Raw genomic sequence first — 15,586 nt, 5'->3', positions numbered from 1 at the left:
ACTGTCTGGAACCTCCCCTGAGAGCTCCGAGATCACATGACATGGGTTCAAGGGTTGCTGGGGAGGTTGTCATAGAAACCATGTTTTTGCCCCTCCCCCTAGCAGGTGCACCATGTGGAGGCAGATGTGTAGCAACCATGACATCATCTGGTCATCACAGAGTACACTGTTTACTGCAATATGAGACTGCAGTAGTTATTTCAGGTGTTAGTGGTTAATACACAACCAAATGTATTAAATGTTCTTAAATTGTTTTTGAAATTGAGATGAACATTTATCTTTTTGGTTTAACTAGATTCAGTTAATTTAAAACGTTTCCTCTATTGAGAGGATTTTCATAATACACATATTTCATATAAATTATTTGTGTTTGTCTACTGTATTGACATTACATAGTTGTTTATCACAATTACAATCACAATAATTGACTTAATGTAATCTAGTTATTCTCTGTCTAACTCTATTTAAAGCAAGTTTTGAGTATTGGAACCTTTAGTTTACTTTAGACTTAATTGTCTCAGTTTTATGACACGTAGCCAAGGAATACTGTTATATTTTCTTATGACTCATTGTTTTGAGTATAAGCATGAACAATATGAGAAAACACCCAATTTAAATAAATACTATGGTACTGTAATATTGGACTGTGAGTAGGAGTGTAGGAAAAACAGTGCCTTATTAAAAGTAATTACATGTTGTGTGTTTGGCCACTAAACCACTGATCAGGGTGTCTAAGGAGTGGCCTCTCTTAGCAGATAAACAATAGACTTCAAACCATTTTACTTAGGTCTAACCCCTCACTTTCTACAATATACCAATTCCCAAACATTCAGTTATGATTTATTCAACTGGTAATGTACAGTCATAAAAAGTGTAAAACAATGGCCCCCGAAAGAAGTCTTCACCTAAAAACTGCATCTTATTAGACATCTTCTTATTTGATCTTCTCAGCTGATGAACACCAAACGTTCTACCTAACGCTCCGTGGAGTGACTGTGTTGGGGGGTGAAGTGTTTGTGTTTGTATTTGGTTTGTTGTGGGGGTGGTTTGTGGTTTTACAGCCTTCAGCTCACCTGCAGGAGGAGCTGTGGCTCGTCGTATCGTCAGCGGAGAGAGAGAGAGCGATCGCTTCCTCCTTCAGTGGCGCGAACACATCCACAGCCCAGGAAAAGGAGCGTAGCGGGAGAGAGAGACAGCAGGAAGGAGGGGGAGAAGGAGATAAGGAGAGAGAGAGACAGCGGGAATGAGGGGGAGAAGGAGATAAGGAGAGAGAGAGACAGCGGGAATGAGGGAGAAGGAGATAAGGAGAGAGAGAGAGACAGCGAGGATGTGAAGGGGGGAGGAGATAGGGAGAGAGAGAGACAGCGAGAATGAGGGGGGAAAGAGATAGGGAGAAAGAGACAGTGAGGAAGGGAGGGGGGAAGAAGAGAGGGCGAGAGAGACAGCGAGGAAGGGAGGGGAAGGAGAGAGGGAGAGAGACAGAGAGGAAGGGAGGGGGGAGGAGAGAGGAAGAGAGGGAGAGAGAGAGAGACAGGAGTCAGTGTGACAGATAAGAACGAGGATGACTTGTCTCCCTCTGAATGTCCGTTGAGCAGAGAAAGAGAGGAAGTGCACCAGGGTGTCAGGCAAGGCAGCTCCCTGCTCCCACACACACACACTTACTCCCCAGACCCCACAGTCTGGCCGCGCCAGAGGAAGTGTGTGTATTCAAGAGTCTCCCAAACAAGGTATGCGTTCTTCCCTGGGACCAGTGGAACCTGGGACGGGCTGAATTCTGACAGCTACCTGAACCTGTGTTATTCTCCTCATCCCTTTTCTACTTTGTTTACAGGTGAGTCCAAAAAAAAAGACAGGCTTGCTTAGCAGAGTCTACAGCCGTAGCTTCTCTGTGATCTGACGCTGTGAGGGGCTGCCGTCCCCCCCCCGTGCCGGACCTCGAGGGCTCGCTGACCCAGACAGCATGGAGAAGCTGACTGGGAACGACAAGGAGCTGATCCGAGGGAGCTGGGAGAGTCTGGGAAAGAACAAAGTTCCGCACGGCGTTGTCTTGTTCTCCAGGTACGACACTAGAACTTTCAGCAGCGGTGCGAGAGGGAATTTGTAGTGTTCTTCTTGTGTTCAGGGAAGGGTCTGACACGGTCTTGTGTTTACGACAAGTGATGTTTCCTAGTCTACACATCGGTCAGTGGGCATCGTCGCAGACAGAACTCAGCACATAGTTCTGTGTTGTTGTCATGCAAAGTTTACTGTAATAAGAATAACCTTGACCACAGACGTTGTTTTGCTGGCTGGTGAACAGCTGCAGCACACTATAAGTATATTATTGTAGTGCCGTGGTGCAGGTGCGCCGAGAGAGAGAGACTTGAACACAACAAGCAGCAACGTCGCACACTCTCCACTCTGGGACTGGAGGCTAGACTTGTTGCTTGGCGACAGCCTGCAATAGTCGTCTTTACTTTGAAACAGCTGCTGCTGAAACAGACCCTATACCGGAGATATCTGTTGATTTAGAATAGTCTCTTCTGTTAGAAGTGTAACATCTTTCTCCTGTAAATGCATATCTACTGTATAGGTACTAAATGCATTTGTGTGTGTGTGGGGGTATATGTGTGTATGCGTGTTTCTGTGTGTGTGTTTCTCTTTGTGTGTTGCTCTGTGTGTGTGTGTGTGCCAGATTGTTTGAACTGGATCCCACGCTCCTCACCCTCTTCAACTACAACACCAACTGTGGCTCGGCTAAAGAGTGTCTCTCCAGCCCTGAGTTCCTGGAGCATGTCACCAAGGTGAGCCTCGACACTCACCAAACATCAGGCTGGACTGAGTCACAGAAGTGGTTCTAGGAAGTACCCTGGAGTTCGGTGTGTTTATGCGTTAAGCATTGATGTGTGTGTGTGTGTGTGTTTCCAGGTGATGCTGGTGATCGATGCAGCAGTCAGTCATCTGGATGATCTTCACACCCTGGAGGACTTCTTACTCAACCTGGGGAGGAAACATCAGGCTGTGGGCGTTCATACCCAGTCATTCGCTGTAAGACCTCTACCACCAGGCCCCTGAACACACACACGGAGGTCACATAAAGACCCAATCATGAATACTACACAAAACACAATTAACACACAATCCTGTGTGTGTGTGTGTGTCTGTGTGTGTGTGTGTATGTCTGTGTGTGTGTCTGTGTGATGTGGGGCTGTTTAATTCCAGCTCGTGGGAGAGTCTCTGCTCTACATGCTGCAGTGCAGTCTGGGCCAGGCGTACACAGCTCCGCTGCGCCAGGCGTGGCTCAACATGTACAGCGTCGTGGTGGCGGCCATGAGCCGGGGATGGGCCAAGAACGGCGAGCGCAAAACCGACTGAGAGACGCTTCGCAATCTGCCCGGCCGTGGCTGTCAATCACCCTGCAGGGTTGCCATGGAGCCAGGTTGTGTCAGTTACAACGTGGGGGGGTTTGAATGCTGTTCCCACTGGTCACATAGTGTCGTCAACGGATGGGTGTTATCGCGCTCGACGTACACAAACGATACGCGGTGATGCTCACAGAATTAATAGCTTTTTTCTGCTGTGGATGTTGTAGCTGTCAGACAAGGCTGCTGTGAGGTAGTGGGATGTTGTGTGTGTCCGCCTGCTTTGGATTTTGAGTCTCCAGTCTGAGGTTCCTCAAAGCAGCTGGGTCGTTAGCTAATGTTAGGGTTGAACTTGCTTTGTATATATTGGCTTGATATATCTACTCAAATAATAACGATGACTGTGGTGGTCTTTGTGATGTAACCTTTCTAGTCTCACAGCTGTCAGATTGTGGATGTACTGCTAGTCGTCTACGCTCCAGCGTTGATCTTTACTGAGTTTGGTACCGGCAGCTCTCCATCAGACTCTGGACAGTGATTTACCTAAGCACATTCGAAACTTGAATCAAAACGACACGGTTTCATTTCACCCGGAGTGATGACTCGTAGTCACGGTGACGCCCGCGGTAGCTACAGCATTAAGCTTCGACGTTTGTGACAAAGTCTCACACTGGATGTGATCACAAGCCATTAACGATACTTAAGAAATGCTTCTTAATGTAAATTGACAAGAACTGTTACAACATTCAATAGATTTTTTATGTGATCTAGATGACTGTTAAGGTGACCATTTGCACCTCTTTGGCGCTCTCTGACTGTTGATGTATCAAGGTTATAAACCCTTACAGGAGGCCTATTATCAAACTTCTGTTGGATTGAACTGACTGTTACATATTATAGATAGACTGTTCTCTGTGTCCTTGGAGTACTGATGTAATAGAACTCTTTGCTTGAGGGTGTTGATTAGATTAAGACACTGTACTGAATAATGCTATCGTACAGAAATATGTGTGTGTGTGTGTGTGTGTGTGTGTGTGACAGAGAGTGTGTAAAACATGTTGTAGCCACTCTTGTCTCTAACCTGGCCACAAATATGACAAAGGCTTTCTCAATCACAGTCTTTAGAAGCCAGACTTTTATTCTTGTTTTCCAACACCCCACTACTGCAAAGACGATATGATATTTGAGCTGTTTCTGTATTGTAGTTGATCAGGAGAACAGCTCTAATACGTTCACTGATGAACAGTATATATGACATACACTTTATATCTGATAATACTGAATTGGTTAGAAAAGTTTGTGTCTTTTTTGCTGCTATAAACAAATGTGTATATTTCTTTGTCAATTGTTAATTGATGGCATTTAAAAGTCACAATGCTAAGTAATTTAGCTATAATACAGCATGTCTTTCACTAATTTATATCCGAGCAGAAGATATGTGGGTCTTCTTTCTTCAGTCTGAGTTTACTTTTATAAAGTTTATTTTTGTATTTTCAAGTGTAGTAATAGTAAGGATTACCGCTTGGAATAATGTTTTGCCAAACCCGATACACCCACAAAATGTTGTGTTTCACTTAAATGTAAATGCATCTTGTTTCTAGACAGCACAAACACTTACAGCACTGGGTGCTGTAGGGATGAACAGATTTCTCATCTTCGCTTAAATATGTCCTTCGGCTTTCACAGCCTTCAAAGTAGCAAATTAGAGAATAGGGTAGAGCAATTTCCTTTCCAGTCTGGATAACTGCCGTATTATTGAAGTGTCATCCCAAGATAGATGTGCTCGTTGGCATTTGGGCGCACGCATCCTTACGTCACCCTTTCTAAAGAGATCTTACATTCAGCCTTTCTGCCAAGTGCATACTCAAAATGTACTTCAGAAAGATTGTTCTCTACCACTTATTAACCCTTCAAGTGTCTCAATGTCGAGTTTTGAAAGTAAAGTTGAGTAAGTGACTGTTTGTGATGTATTTAAAGTGATTCTTTACATAGCTATACATAAGACTATGCAGATTATTGTGGTTTGTGCGATTTGTGTTCATTTTCTTGAGTGTACGTGGGATTTACCAGAGGTACTTTACTAATTTAATGTTTAAGTTCTGTTCTTGGGTGGCTCATTGTCTACCTCACCACCTCTGCTGTTATTGTACAGCAATGGCGTCACCCAGCTTTCTCTCTCTCTAACCAAAAACACATTCAACAGTAAATGCAATTAAAAACTCTCTCAACCAAACAGCTTGTTAAACGGATCTCCTGTGGATGTGATGTATTGTGATTCTACTACTCCTCAAACTAAATAAACCTGATGTTCTGTGTTGACTAACTAAAGAACGTACGACTTCATACCTCTTCGCATGTTGTCTGTTCTGTCTCTAATTGATTGTAGCGACGCTGTTTGGAATCAATCACACCACGCCTGACTGCTCACGCTCGGACGAGCTGTTTTCCTTGTGTATTGCGTAACATGGTTCCTTCCCCCAGGCTGTGAGGACGAGGTGACTTCATCTAAGGAGCCAGAGAGGCGAGCGCATCAGCCCGCTTATTCATGCAAATGTCACCGTGTCACATCAGGGCTGCAGAATTCCAAGAACTCTAATGGCCGTCGTTAACGTGCCTGGCCGCCCTTACAGCACAGACAGCCCTGCTTGGCCTTCTTCTTCTATTTCCAAAAGTAAACACGAGGCCTCACAAGGTTGCGTGTGTGTGTGTGTGTGTAAAGAGAGAGAGAAAGAGAGAGCGTGTTTGTGTGTGCTCACTTGAGAGAGCAGGAGATAGGAGGTACTGAAAGATGGTATCTGCCCTCCATGCTTCAACACGTTCAATCCCGCATATTCAATTTGGTTGTATCATCATAAAAGTCCCATCCATGGGCTGTCTGTCTGCTCAGGAGATGGAGCAGTGGCTGATATGTCCCAGATCTGTCTGTGTGCTCGATGCCACCCCCTCTTTCCCCCTCTCCTCCCTCCTCCACCCCCCTCCTCCCCTCTCCCCCACTGGGACAGGTTTCTTAATGTCTGTCTGTCCTAGTCTGACCTACAGAATAACACTGAAACCAAGCAGGCAGGCAGTTGAGGCAGGCAGGCAGTTGAGGCAGGCAGTTGAGGCAGGCAGTTGAGGCAGGCAGGCAGGAAGTTGAGGCAGGCAGGCAGTTCAGGCAGGCAGTTGAGGCAGGCGGCCAAGTGGACGGTGTTCAGCGCTCGTTCAAAACTGATGTAGGAGATGTATTTCATGATTCTGACTGGGCTTCAGAGAGAGTTTGCTCGAGAGCTTTCTGGAGCCCTGGGGTCATGGAGAGATATTCCTGTCCCTTAAGAGCCATGCCTTAGTAGGCTGAAGGACTGACTCCAGTGGAAACAAGGCAGTGAGAAAAGACAACAGACACACATTATTTTTAGAAAGTCTACAATGTGTTTTGGAATGAGAGGTGTGTGTGTGTGTGTGTGTGTTGGGGGGAGATTGGACGTTGTCATGGCAACTGCTACCGATGAGGGTCCAGAGAGTGGTGTGTGTTTGTTTTTGGAGGAAGATGGCACTATTCCGTTGTAGCAGCTGATCAATTATAGTTATGAGAGAGGGGCTTGAGTATGGGAGTTGGTTAGCGGAGCTAGGCTAATCAGGTTAGCGCTCTCAGATGATCATCACGGAGCCCGACTGTGCTGAGCACTGGTGAAACAGTCCGTCTGCCCGCCCCGCCATCTCTGCTGCCTTCACGGCAACCGCCGTGGCCTTAGCAACCATAGGAAAAGCAACTTGCTGTGTGTATCTGTGAGATTACATTTATTTACTGACATGAAAGAAATCGGCATTTTTGGTTAGTTAATTTGGTTTAGTTTAGAGGGCGTATCGCAACCCACAAAGGCAGTTTCTTTTATCCGCCAGGGAACGTCGTATGTTTTGATAGATGATTGACGCGGCATCAGTGCTAGCCTATAGACAGGGAGGAATCCACTCTGTTTGTTCGGGTACTCAGCTTGTCGCTCTCTCCTCTGGCTCGCTGTCTGAACACCACAAAGGTTACATTTTGATTGAAGCACGCAGCCATGGCGACCAGGCGTTAAGCCACCCGGTAATAGCGCCGGTCTCCTGCATTAGATAACCGCTCCTGACACCTTTCCCGGGAAATGGAGACGGTGGCCTTTCATGCCGTCGTCGGGCTCTAATGAGCTGGCCCTTCTGTGACACACAGCCTGCCAAGAGCTTCACAGCGCCGCTCTGGGTCTCACATCGATTTCCTCCAAGATCTGAGAAAGGCACCGTCCTGTCGAACTGTCCTGCAGAGCTTGTTGGCAGACCCCGACTTTAGAGCTTTGAGTCGGGGTAGACTTCCACTAATCTGCTGTAAACATATGCTAACATCTGAAGGTGAATAGGAAGCGACAAACTGCTACTGTCATTGTCACTCTGACTAAAACAAATTATGTAAATCTAAAACAACAGGGACTGATTAAGTGGCATTAGCATGTGCAAATAGAGAGACAGGGAGTCATAGGGGACTGACAATATGGTTGCTGCAGGAGGGGGCAGATATTTTTCTATTCTAAGCAGCTGGTTAGCAGAGAAAAAAGCTGTGGCACACACCCACAGGAATTACCTTCCCCTCTGTAGCATACTCCTAGCAGTTGCCAGGGGTGACAGGGGAAAATGTCAGGCATTTCTCCTTCTTTTATTTTTTTTTTCTCTCACTAATGAGAAAGGTCATTGTGACTGGCAGGCGCATGTCCCCGATTTCAGTTGATATGTTTTCAGTTGACCGTGATAACGACTGTGCTTTAATTATGAAGGTGTAGCCTCACCGATTCAGAATACCTCAGGTAGCCTCCTAAATGCTACATTGAGTTGTGATTCAGCAGCATTCGACTCACATCTCTCTCTCCCTGCTGTCTCCAGCTTCAAGCATTAGCCAGAGTCTCAGGCAGGTAATTGGCCCCGTCCTCATATGGTCTGTAGAGGACCAATGAGGTTTGCGATATGCAGAGGCTTGTCCGTTGGCTAGTTTGTATGCAGATACACTGTTTCAAACACATGGGCCTTCAGGGAGGAGAGCACCTGCATGCATTGACCCTGCCTCCCCAGACCCAACCAGGACACTGCCTGTTACCCTTCCTGCCCGGGGAATTTCACGGCTGATACGGAATGAGTTTGATCCACAGAGAAACTCTGAGATTTTAAATCCTTCATATCATACGATAGAAGCGGTGAAAACTTGTTAGGTTCAAAATGTGGCGTGCAGAATTGAGTTGTATTCGGTTTGTTAGACTCCTGTGGTCCAGGCTGCATGTGTGATGCACTAACCCCAACAATGATAGAGACTGGTATCCTTCTTGTCTGGAGAGACTGGTATCCTTCTTGTCTGGAGAGACTGGTATCCTTCTTGTCTGGAGAGACTGGTATCCTTCGGCTGAACTTGTGGCTCCACGTCCTCTGACTTCAGCAGATGGACGGGGTCTGCAGCTCTACAGGCTTCACAGCAGCAGATTCTATCTGAATTCAAAACACAGCGTTTCAAATAAGCGTTTGACAGTGTCACACATCAACATCAGTGGCCTGTTCCATAAAGCGAGTTTACCGAATAAGCCAGGCTCATGGAACAGGCCCCAGGTTCCTGCTACGCTCCGGTACCCTGTCACATGACCTCAGCCCTGTCACATGACCTCAGCCCTGTCACATGACCTCAGCCTTGTGAAAGAAACTACAGTCAAAATTGCAGAGCGTTTCTTTGTCTTTTTTTATTTCTCAGCAAATGTCAATGATTCAGAGAAATCTAGAAGTGGGATTTTGGCAACACTCACCAGTTTTTTTTAAAGCATGAAAATTACTAATAAACCTCAGTGTTCCCTGAATAAACGGCGAGAGGCAGACAAGCACACAGGAAAACAGATCACTAAGCATGAAATCTAAACGTTTTACGAGAACATTTCATTCCCATCACTGACATTGGAATAAAATAAAAAACGTTAATTTTCTATATATTTGTTTTTATGTTACCACACATTAAATAAAAATAGACAAGAAATCTTATCAGCTATTATGGTCACTGTCAAATATAAAAGGATTAATATGTCAACATGAAGTGAATTATGAGTCTTGTGGCCTGGAAACCACTTGTAGAAGCTCAAACCCTGGACACTTTATTGGGATGTGAATTCTCAGACGGGCCGGTCAACCAGATTTCACTGTGGCACTTTCCACCATTAAAGTCTCACATGATAGAGAAGACACTGAACAACATCATTATCCTCAATAACAATTTCTTTCTGAAGTCTTAACATGTGTTTTAGAAATATAACTCGATTTCTTCATAAAATTTAACAAATAACTTTAATTTTATAAGGTACCAGTCCTGTAATAACCCTTTTCTTTCCTCTTAACCCTCCATAAAGCTGCAACTGGCACACTTGGCTCCAGGGATCTACTGCAGAAAGACAATGAGAACATTAAGGAGGAAATCTCCTGTAAAACCAGACAGACATCGCACAAAGTCGACTTGATTCAAGAGTCTAAAAATGAAATATGTTACAGCTGCACATTTTGAGTTCCTACTATCGTACAGTAGCCTTTTTGCTTTAGGTGTGACAACAACAACAAAAATCACCCAATATCTACATGATGACAACTGTTGTTTACTTTCAAGAGATTGGCTATATGATCACAGAGCAGATCTGCAAAGACACTGAGTGCCTACAACAAGGCACCTCAAACCACAATCCAGGTGTTTCCACTGAAACTGTTTAAGACACCAAAGACAAGCAAAACACAGTCAGCACAAAAACATGAGTCAACATGGTCTCTGTATCCCGCAGAGATGCTTGTCTATCGGCTGCATGAGACAGGAGAAATCTGCAAGAGAAACACTCTGCTCACTTCCTGCTCCCAACACGCTTTACTCAACGAATGGGTCGTTATCAAGTCCTGCAGAAGGACTTATTCATTTGAATCAGGTGTGTTGGAGCAGGGAAACATCTAGAACATGCAGGGCAGAGCTTCCCCAAGGACCAGGGTTGGGAACCACGTTCTGTGTCCCGCTTGGAGACGACAAGTGACAGGAGAGGATGAGGAGATCATGAGGTGTGCTTACATGTTTGCCATTTCTACGGTTTGAATCCCCGGTTTGAATCCCCGGTTTCCCTGCTTTAGTTTCAGACCATGCAGCATCATTCAGGCCATGCTGGATTGTCAGACAAAAGTGAGTCTCTCTTCAAGGCACAGCAAGAGAACGTTATAACAAACCACAATCAGTTTACATTCAGATTGGCAAGGAAACCTCCCTAATCCCATCAGCAGCAAAAACACCCAGAAATACAAAACTAGTCAAGCTTACTGTCGCACGAGTGAAACATAAGATGATCTGAGTTTACACGGATAGAGAGAGTGCTGTATGTGGATTACAAGCCCTAAGAGATCTGGATTAGAGGACAGGATCATGGGTAGAAGTGGGAGAGGCGTAGTTCGGTGGTTAGAGCATTTAACTGCAGATCAAGGGCACTCAGGTTCAAATCCTCCGCCGTGCGTTTGCTAATGGAGTACATTGTTATTACAGGGTGAACGCAGAGACACATTCTTACATGTGTACAGCACTGTCAACATGAAATGGATTGTAAGAGTTCTGGAAAGATCTAAACTACTGTAACCATGATGCAAGAGGGTAGGATTAGAATCTGAGTCTGTTCGTGTTACTGGATCTTTATGAATCAAATAAATCAAACCAAAATGAATACAACTCATGTAAGTTCACTCAAATCTCTGAAAGAAGTAAATAAACTAAACCTCTGCACCCCGCCCGAAGCACAACACTGACAGCACAAACAACTGGCAGTTACAGAATCAGGAACAAATAACAAGAGCTTCTTTAATGACCACGACGATTACAATGAGATCCAGGTAGAGTAGGTTCCTCGTGTCTTCGCTCCGCAGGGAGATTGTTCCATCTCTGAGTTCCACTCTAACCCTCCTTCTGTTCAGTTATCTCACTGCAGATGGCTTCACAACCCCACAGCCCGCTCTCGCTGTCTCTCTGTCTCCTAATGCTCCGCCTCCACAGCCAAATCCACCCACCCACCCTCCCTCACCCCCACCTCCTCCTCATAACCACCCTGCTTGTCCACTGGGGTCAGCCCCCCTCCCTTCAACCCAGAGAGTCACCTCCACTCGTCCGTGTTCCTGTGTAACACGCACGGCTGCCAGGATATCCCCACACTACACAGTCACCCCAAGCCAGCTCACGACGATCGATTCAGACAAAACGTCAAAAACAGAAATGGTTGGAAAATAGCGACACGTTTTGGTTTGACAGGTCCTCTGTTGGACTCTGGTTCATCGTGAGACAGTTTAAAGACGTCTTGATCTCTGTACATGCAGGGGGGAGAGGGGGCGAGAGGGGGGAGGGGGGGGGGGGGTCAGGTGCTGTCCTGTACCCATACACCTGCCGCTACCGCACTGTGGAGGAGTCTCTGGGCTCCCAACAAGCCCATGGCCCTCCTCTCACTGCCACAGTCCTGTCAGAGGACCTGAGGCAGTCGGGTCAGAGTCAGATGTCAGTGTCAAAAACGCAGCGCAGCGGCAGCTGACTCAAGCCAGGCGCAAGCGTGGAGAGCGTCAGGGAGGCTGCGTTCCCTGTCACTGGTGCCCCACAGGGCTGTCCATGAGGGGGCTAGGGTAGTAGGAGTGTGGGGGGTCCTGGAGCTGGGTCTCGAGGGTCTCCCCCTGCGCCCCCGGGTCGTCCTGGCCCTCTGGGTCGTGGGCGGGGACCTGGGCGCAGGCCATGGCGCCGTAGCTCTGGTGGGCGGGGGATGGCATGGGGGTCAGGGACAGCTCTGGCTCCAGCAGCACCGACGCCACGAAGAGCTGGAGGGAGGAGACACACACAGCACACATCAAGAGACACACAGCACACATCAGGAAACACACACAGCACACATCAAGAGACACACAGCACACATCAGGAAACACACACAGCACACATCAGGAGACACACACAGCACACATCAGGAGACACACACAGCACACATCAGGAGACACACACAGCACACATCAGGAGACACACACAGCACACATCAGGAAACACACACACAGCACACATCAGGAAACACACACACAGCACACATCAAGAGACACACAGCACACATCAGGAAACACACATCAGGAAACACACACAGCACACATCAGGAGACACACACAGCACACATCAGGAGACACACACAGCACACATCAGGAGACAAACAGCACACATCAGGAAACACACACAGCACACATCAGGAAACATACACAGCACACATCAGGAGACACACACAGCACACATCAGGAGACACACACAGCACACATCAGGAGACACACACAGCACACATCAGGAGACACACACAGCACACATCAGGAAACATACACAGCACACATCAGGAGACACACACAGCACACATCAGGAGACACACACAGCACACATCAGGAGACACACACAGCACACATCAGGAGACACACACAGCACACATCAGGAGACACACACAGCACACATCAGGAGACACACACAGCACACATCAGGAAACACACACAGCACACATCAGGAGACACACACAGCACACATCAGGAAACACACATCAGGAGACACACACAGCACACATCAGGAAACACACATCAGGAGACACACACAGCACACATCAGGAGACACACACAGCACACATCAGGAGACACACATCAGGAGACACACACAGCACACATCAGGAGACACACATCTACTGTGACTACAATAAGTGTTTAGTCTTAGTGTCTGGAGATCTGACAGTGAGCGTCATGTGTGTGTGTGTGTGTGTGTGTGAGAGGTGTGTACTGTACATTAGAGGTGGTGGAGGAGGAGCCAGTGTTCCTCTCTGCGTCAGGAAAGGCTCCCTCTGCTGGCTGGTCCGACATCTGAAACACACAACCACAGGAGTGACCGACAGACGAACAGCTGACCTGTCCACCGGCTGAGATTGGGCCAGAGCATCTCACCTGGTATCAGACCAGAGCATCTCACCTGGTATCAGACCAGAGCATCTCACCTGGTATCAGACCAGAGCATCTCACCTGGTATCAGGTCAAAGCATCTCACCTGGTATCAGACCAGAGCATCTCACCTGGTATCAGGCCAGAGCATCTCACCTGGTATCAGACCAGAGCATCTCACCTGGTATCAGACCAGAGCATCTCACCTGGAATCAGGTCAGAGCATCTCACCTGGTATCAGGCCAGAGCATCTCACCTGGTATCAGGCCAGAGCATCTCACCTGGTATCAGACCAGAGCATCTCACCTGGTATCAGGCCAGAGCATCTCACCTGGTATCAGACCAGAGCATCTCACCTGGTATCAGGCCAGAGCATCTCACCTGGTATCAGACCAGAGCATCTCACCTGGTAGCTTGTTGACTTGTCTGTCTGCTTCCTGAGGCACAGGCCGAACAGAGCCAAGGTGATGCAGGACAGCAGGGACACGAAGGTGAACAGGGTGATGGGTCTCGTCGGGCCTGGGTCACAAGGGGAAGAGCAACAGAACATCAAGTCCACTTGGGATCCAAGTGGCTCAGCCAATCCCTGTGTGACGAGGGGGAGGGACAGGAATTACCTAGTCTGAGGACTGAGAAGAAGAGAAGCCAGAACATGGACAGGATGGGGGCTACGATGACCTGGCAGATGGCAGCTCTGTGGATGCGCTGGTTCAGCTTGGTGGGCACGTAGGCGTAGTAGATGTTGTAGCGGTCCACCATGTGCTTTAGGATTAGGTACAGCAGCCCTGAAAGAGAGGTAGAGAGAGAGAACAAGAGAGACAGAGAGAGAGAGACAGTGGGGTAGAAAGAGAGGGAGAAGAGAAAGACAGAAATAAAGAAAATGAAACATTGAGGACCTCCACCCTTCCCTTTCTTCCAGATTTCAGTCTCCACGTCCACCAGGCAGGTGAGCCCAGTGGGCAGCCAGACCCGAGCAGGACAGCGTGGGCCCTGAGCGCAGGACAGCGTGGGCCCTGAGCGCCGTAGTAAATAAAGGCTTGTTGCAGCTCTGGGCAAAGACAGGAGAGGAGTGGGCGTCTGGCTGGCAGCTTGCTGCATCTCAGCGTCTGGGGCGCCAGCACACTCTCACAGTCTGCACCCGGCTGGCAACAGAGGTGAGGGAGGTTACAGTATCAGGAGATACGCTCCCACTCCCACACACACACATACGCACACTTATACGGAAACACACATGCACACGCATCTACACACACACACTCTCAAACACATGTGAGCACATACCTATGCATGCGAGCACGCACATACACACTTGTTTATGCACACACACACTCAAACATGTATACACACATACGCATGCATGCAAGAACACACACACACTATCAGGCTCACCAAAAGGCACGATAATGGGGCAGGTGATGCTGTAAGTCAGGCTGACAGCAAAGATGCACATGGTCCAGGCATACTCCAGACCAAACTGGAACTCATAGGCCTGGCTCTGGAGAGAGACAAAGATCAGGGAGAACGAGGTTATACAGTCACTGTCCGAGTCTTCAATTATCCTTCAATCATGGCAGGGAAGGTTTCGAAAGAATGGCTTTCATGTGGTGTATACTCAAACGTTTATGGCACTGCTGTCAGTCCTCTTTAGAATCAACAAGAGGATTTATTGTCGCTTGCAGGACAAGTTAAAAGGTTCTCTCTGCCATGGCAGACACACAGCGCTGAGTTTAACTGACTGAGTCGGCAGTACAGGTCAAGCAGCTGATGGGGCGGAGAGGGTGGAGAGGTGAGGGTGGAGAGTTGAGGGTGGAGAGGAGAGGTGGAGAGGAGAGGGTGGAGAGGTGAGGGTGGAGAGTTAAGGGTGGAGAGGGTGGAGAGGAGAGGGTGGAGAGGAGAGGTGGAGAGGTGAGGGTGGAGAGGTGAGGGTGGAGAGGAGAGGTGGAGAGGTGAGGTGGAGAGGAGAGGGTGGAGAGGTGAGGGTGGAGAGGAGAGGTGGAGAGTTGAGGGTGGAGAGGAGAGGGTGGAGAGGAGAGGTGGAGAGGTGAGGTGGAGAGGAGAGGGTGGAGAGGTGAGGGTGGAGAGGAGAGGGTGGAGAGGTGAGGGTGGAGAGGGTGGAGAGGGTGGAGAGGAGAGGGTGGAGAGGAGAGGTGGAGAGGTGAGGGTGGAGAGGTGAGGGTGGAGAGGTGAGGGTGGAGAGGAGAGGTGGAGAGGTGAGGTGGAGAGGAGAGGGTGGAGAGGTGAGGGTGGAGAGGAGAGGTGGAGAGGTGAGGTGGAGA

The 15,586-nt window shown here is 47.9% G+C and overlaps 2 protein-coding genes across 2 annotated transcripts in view; one reads left to right on the top strand and one right to left on the bottom strand.

Annotated features, from left to right (window-relative positions):
• The first annotated feature begins 1,531 nt into the window (after nt 1-1,531).
• Nucleotides 1,532-4,674, top strand: ngb (neuroglobin). The gene is made up of 5 exons (XM_062470077.1): nt 1,532-1,831; nt 1,933-2,058; nt 2,675-2,783; nt 2,908-3,027; nt 3,202-4,674. Exons 2-5 carry the CDS (start codon nt 1,961-1,963, stop codon nt 3,352-3,354), a joined length of 480 nt encoding a protein of 159 aa, XP_062326061.1. The 5' UTR covers nt 1,532-1,831; nt 1,933-1,960; the 3' UTR covers nt 3,355-4,674.
• A 7,022-nt stretch (nt 4,675-11,696) lies between these two features.
• Nucleotides 11,697-15,586, bottom strand: part of tmem63c (transmembrane protein 63C) — a 24,825-nt gene continuing 20,935 nt past the window's right edge. The window contains exons 19-23 of the mRNA XM_062469937.1: nt 14,700-14,805; nt 13,928-14,095; nt 13,717-13,829; nt 13,161-13,235; nt 11,697-12,182 (exon numbers count right to left, since the gene is read on the bottom strand). Coding sequence (XP_062325921.1) covers nt 11,955-12,182; nt 13,161-13,235; nt 13,717-13,829; nt 13,928-14,095; nt 14,700-14,805 — 690 coding nt within the window. The 3' untranslated portion in view covers nt 11,697-11,954. The remainder of the gene's footprint in view (nt 12,183-13,160; nt 13,236-13,716; nt 13,830-13,927; nt 14,096-14,699; nt 14,806-15,586) is intronic.

The sequence above is a fragment of the Osmerus eperlanus genome, chromosome 9 (genome assembly GCF_963692335.1).
Source record: "Osmerus eperlanus chromosome 9, fOsmEpe2.1, whole genome shotgun sequence".
Taxonomy (NCBI): domain Eukaryota; kingdom Metazoa; phylum Chordata; class Actinopteri; order Osmeriformes; family Osmeridae; genus Osmerus; species Osmerus eperlanus.
The sequence above is the reverse complement of the archived record's forward strand: the minus strand, read 5'-3'. Positions and strand labels throughout refer to the sequence as shown.

Coding starts and splice junctions, on each gene's coding strand:
- ngb (XM_062470077.1), top strand. CDS start 1,961: ATGGAGAAGCTGACTGGGAACGACAAGGAGCTGATCCGAGGGAGCTGG. Junction 2,784..2,907: donor TCCTGGAGCATGTCACCAAG/GTGAGCCTCGAC, acceptor GTGTGTTTCCAG/GTGATGCTGGTGATCGATGC. Junction 3,028..3,201: donor TTCATACCCAGTCATTCGCT/GTAAGACCTCTA, acceptor GTTTAATTCCAG/CTCGTGGGAGAGTCTCTGCT.